At 36.0% G+C, this 4,909-nt stretch overlaps 1 protein-coding gene across 1 annotated transcript in view; it reads right to left on the reverse strand.

The window, feature by feature from the left end:
- Positions 1-4,909, reverse strand: part of hmbox1b (homeobox containing 1 b) — a gene marked incomplete at its 5' end in the record, with an annotated part of 53,763 nt that overhangs the window by 15,171 nt on the left and 33,683 nt on the right. Inside the window, 1 exon segment of the mRNA XM_014026799.1 lies at positions 685-795. Coding sequence (XP_013882253.1) covers positions 685-795 — 111 coding nt within the window.

Consider the following 4,909-nt stretch of genomic DNA (forward strand, 5'->3'; position numbering starts at 1 on the left):
CATTAAATTCCAGTGAAATATATTTATGTTTGTGGTTGTAATGTGACAAAATATGGAAAAGTTCAAGGGGTATGAATACTTTTGCAAACCACTGTAACTTTTATTTTATGTGGAAGTCGAGGGGTTTCCGGATACTCGATGAATATACATACTATACTCAAATACTAAAATATTCAATAGCTACATCTGAAACATCAACCACAAGATGATGTCTTCTTTTATTTATCTCATTACCAGTCCAATAACACTGCAGACACGTCAGAAGGATCCAAATGTCCACTGGATTTCAAATGTCTCTTTATAAACAGGCAGTGACATAAACACTGCTGACATCTTCATGGGTTAAAGCGAAAAAAAAAATCTCGACTGAAATATTTTTCTTAACACAACAGGAGTTTGATTGGTCTCATTGCACAATCTCTGTTGCTTTTCCACACCAAAATCAAAGATTACTGAAAAATTCCTACTTATTTTTCTTGACTTTAAAGTTGGCCATCACGAGAAGACTGCATTAGGCACAAAAAAGCTTAATTTCTTCAAGTAAAGAAAGAAGTGAAAAGGTGGTTTTAAATTTAAAATATCATCTTTGGGGCCAGATAAAATGTAAAGGAGTGCGTTTTACACACAAGGTTTAGTCGAACAGAAATGTGCGTGGCCTTTAGCCTCTRATGAAGGTGTGTGTACCTGGTGTGGTTTTCTCCAGAATGTACCAGCGGTAGAAGGCTCTCTTCTTCTGCTCGCTCAGGTCGGAGCCGTGCTGCAGCAGCCAATGGGAGATCCTGCTCTGACTGATCCCTGGAAAAAAGCCAGACATCGAATTACAACGGGCTCGACTCCAACACCGGAACAATGTGCAGATTTTCACTCAGAGAATGAGAGGGGAATATAGGAAAATAGATTATTTTTTCCTTTCCTTAGCTCTGATTTTACTCCATCTTCAATCACAAGGGTGGTAAACTGAATATTCAGATTTGCCTCTTTTCTATGGTTCTGTCACATCTTCTCACCTGCTGACTGAGAGTTTCTATTTTTCTGTTCTGTGTGAGATGTTTAAAGGGCAAGCCAGTGAAAATAAGATGAAGCTAGATGTTTATCAGAAATGAGAACGTAAAGAGGATAAAATCTGTAAAGCTACTGTTTTCCATTATTCTGCCTGCAGCTGAACATGATGCTGTTTGTGTCTGATATTCTACCACTTGGTGCTTCTTTTCTTAAACAAGGACAACCAGACAAGGTCAAATCTGGTCCACCATACATATCACTTTCAGCTACAAGTCTAAGCTGCTGCAGTTACATTAACATCAGCAGTTAGTTCATTTGGTTTTTGATTAGAAGTTCACATAAATCTGTTAAACAGTCTCCTCCATTCATATGATAATTAGCTACAGCAGTCGCTTTTCTATAAAGCCTGCATTGAATTAACAAGTAAACAGTTTAAAATAGTATGAGCTGCAGCAGCAGCTTTGGTTTTGTTTATGGTGGTTTATGGTTTAAGTTGAGAGGCAGCATCAGTCAAATAGTGACGTTAGAGCTTCAAGTTAAGAAGAATTACAGTGAAAAAAGAAAAATATGAGTTTATTGAAATTTTTCAACTCATGGGTTTAGATAAGAATATATTTATTAATRGTTGTAGACTGCAGCCTGCCATTTGGGGACGACTACTTTGAAACAATACAGCCAYGTTTTTTTTAGAAGTATTACCAGAAAATGATCCTCAGTTAACATTTATTAAGTTTGTGCTGAAGCTGCCGTAAAGACAAGCCATCACAAAAACAAGTTTGTTTGTTTTTGAAAAAAAAAGTTAGCACTGAAAATATGTGTCGTTGCCTGCAGTAATGAACATGAACAAACAACTGTCACTGGAACTATTGCTGCACTTACATTAAAAATAAAATAATCATAAACAATAAAATAAACAAACAATAAAAGAGAGAACACTATATCATACAAAATGAAAAATGAAACTAATACGGTATAATTATATTTTATTTAATATACAATCAATATAAGCTAAAACCAATCTGGAGTGATCAAACGTAAAACGTTTAGTTATGAAGGGGGAAGTATTTAATTACACTCACAATAGTTTATAAGTTGTAGACTGGTCACTTCAACATTTTAATTTTCTAACATCACCAATTGGGATTTGAACCAGGATCTTCTGGTTGGTAAGCACACACTTCCCATAAGAAGTTAAAGGGATCCACCATTAGTTGTAACAGACTTTATTTGATAAACATTTATTTTAACTATAGAATAAAGACTGTAAAAATACTGTAGGCTGTTTAGTTTTTATAATTTTTAAGCAAAATCTTTTTTGAAATATATTACACGGATTGAGCCATTTTATTTAGACACAAAGCATTCTGGGTAAATGATGACGTCGACAGGTCTTCAGTGCGAGGCAGCKAGCTATATCCACCCTGAAGGTTAATCTTGGACAATATCTGATGATTGACTCTTTTAAATGAACGAGAGCGATGACAGAGAGAAGGCTAGCCTGCAACTGAAAATATGGACGGAGGACCTCAGTTTAGCTTGTTAGTTTGTCACGCTAGCATCGAGCTAATACATATAAGGCAATATAGTGTCTGCGCTAAAACTAACCAGGCTAAGTTGGGGTTCTTCCTCCATGAAGCAGCTCTGTTGTCCTCCATGCACATTTTCAGTTRCAGTAGTAAAAGTAAGCAATTAGATTTTCCAAAATGACATTTGTTGGGAGGTTACCTCCCAAAAAACATTTTTCTGRAATGACTACAATGTTATAATAAAATGCTAATGTTAAAACAATTTGGATAGTGGGCTGAAAAACATTTACTCAAATAAAGTACTGATAGCCTAAATTTCTACTTAAGTACAGTATCAAAGTATTTATATTTGGTTACTTTACAACTCTCGAAACTATGCAGCTTTGATTGAATTTTATGGGGACCTGAGGACTGATCATTGAGAAGTCAGAGGAAGAGAAATTTATCACAAGGATCAGCAATGTTTCATAATTCACAAATAATGCATAAAAAAATCTTGTTTATCTCACAATGCCAGAGGGAAGCACTGATACCTCTGTTATTATTGGATCTTTGTAGGCTGCCTTAGAGTTACTGTGGAGCAAACATTAAAACGTCACAAAGGGGTAGTGTTGCACATTATCTAGGTTACTGACATGTTAYCAATGTAACATAATGAAGCTCAAATAAAGCTTTGTTTCAAAATCATAAACACGTGAAGTTTTTAAACAGCAAAATTTAAAACTGCTGCTGCAGTGCTACATACAAAAATAATAAACAGAAATATTTATCAATAATATCACACCATTCAATAAGTTAGTTTATTCATTTAAAAACAACACAAATTCAACATACAACAAAACACAAATCACAAATTAAGTTAAATGAAAGGTAGCAGAAGAAGAAAGAATCGTATAATCTCTGCCCCTTTTTTACAAACAAATTCAAAGAAAATAGTCCAAATATATTTTTGGATAACATCTACAATCAAGCTTGTGCCCGAGAATTGAGCGTGTGTTTGTAATTAGGGTAAACAGGTCACATGCAAACACATACTTTTCAAAATGTATTTTAATTGTGAAGAAAATAAGTTCTCTAAATTATAAAATGTTTGAGTTGAGTGAAGATGGGATTTGAACTCAGKTTCTACTTTGAGTTTTGAGTTAAAACGAAATAGTTATAAAAATATATACATAGTTTAGCTTTCTTAACAGTATAATTTATGCATCTGCTGCTGAACCATAAGGATCTTTGAAATAAAAACCTTAAATCTTAAATAAAAGTTCACACATCTCCTTCCTCCTCATGACCCTGACCCACAGACCCCTCCCTGATAAGAGACATTTCAACAGCACGACAGCAAAAAGCTCGGTTATAGTCACGCTTTGGGTACGCGCGCCCTCGCCAGTKTGGATGTGTTATAAAAGATTCACTTTTGTGAATGTCCATAAAGCGGTGAAATTAAACTTATCTGACTTATTTAATTTTATTTATTGTTTTTATTGTCCTGCAGGCTCTGAGAGAAAATGAATTCGAAGCCGAGTTTTTGATAAAAATCATTAGATTACTCTAAGCGTCTTTAAACCTGCAAAATGATGGAAAATCTGTGTAAATTACATACATTCTGTTCACGTGAGCAGTTGTCAGCACCTGTCATCCTCCAGACACACGACGGAGCACGAGTCTGAGCCAATCACTATTGTTGGCGTTGATCAGCTGACTGATTTAAATGCATCTTAACATTCATGAGGTACTTTGCATTGACTGTTTATGGTTGAGTGTGGGCGCATAGAGGGTAGAACCTGAGGCGGGACCTCGTGCGCAAACTCTGAGGTGACGCTGTGATCTAAAAAGGAAAGATGTGCAGAAACATGCGTTCGCACAGTTTTATAAATCTGAATTTTTTTTGGCGTATGCCGTTTCCTTCTTTTGGCCGTACGTTCACTTTTAGTATGGTTTCCACGCAATCCTTTATAAATCTGATGCCAGGGCCCTCATGCATAAATATGAAATGAGTGTAAGCGGGCTGCGCCCCACTTTTGGAACTCCCTCCCTGCAGGGCTCTAGAGTGCGACCAATTTTTTTACCCAGATTGGAGTCTGAAAGACATTTTTTACTTGTTAACTGTGGAGATGAAAAGAAGATGTGGACAGTTGCTCGCTCTTAAAGGAGACCAATTATGGGTCCTAGAAATTTTTATGGTATGTCTGTTTATGGTATGTCTGTGGGCTATCCAGACCATGTTCATTCAATTTAATGCACAAAATAATTCTCAGATAATAAAATTTCCCATTTTCTAGTTCTGCCTGCTCTGACTTCTGTTCAGAAGAGCTGTTTATGTTAATGAGCTCTGTTGGTTAGGTTGGGTTAGAGTAGTGGTGGAGGGGAAACTGGCACCACGC

The sequence above is a fragment of the Austrofundulus limnaeus genome, unplaced genomic scaffold (genome assembly GCF_001266775.1).
Source record: "Austrofundulus limnaeus strain Quisiro unplaced genomic scaffold, Austrofundulus_limnaeus-1.0 Scaffold590, whole genome shotgun sequence".
Lineage (NCBI taxonomy): Eukaryota > Metazoa > Chordata > Actinopteri > Cyprinodontiformes > Rivulidae > Austrofundulus > Austrofundulus limnaeus.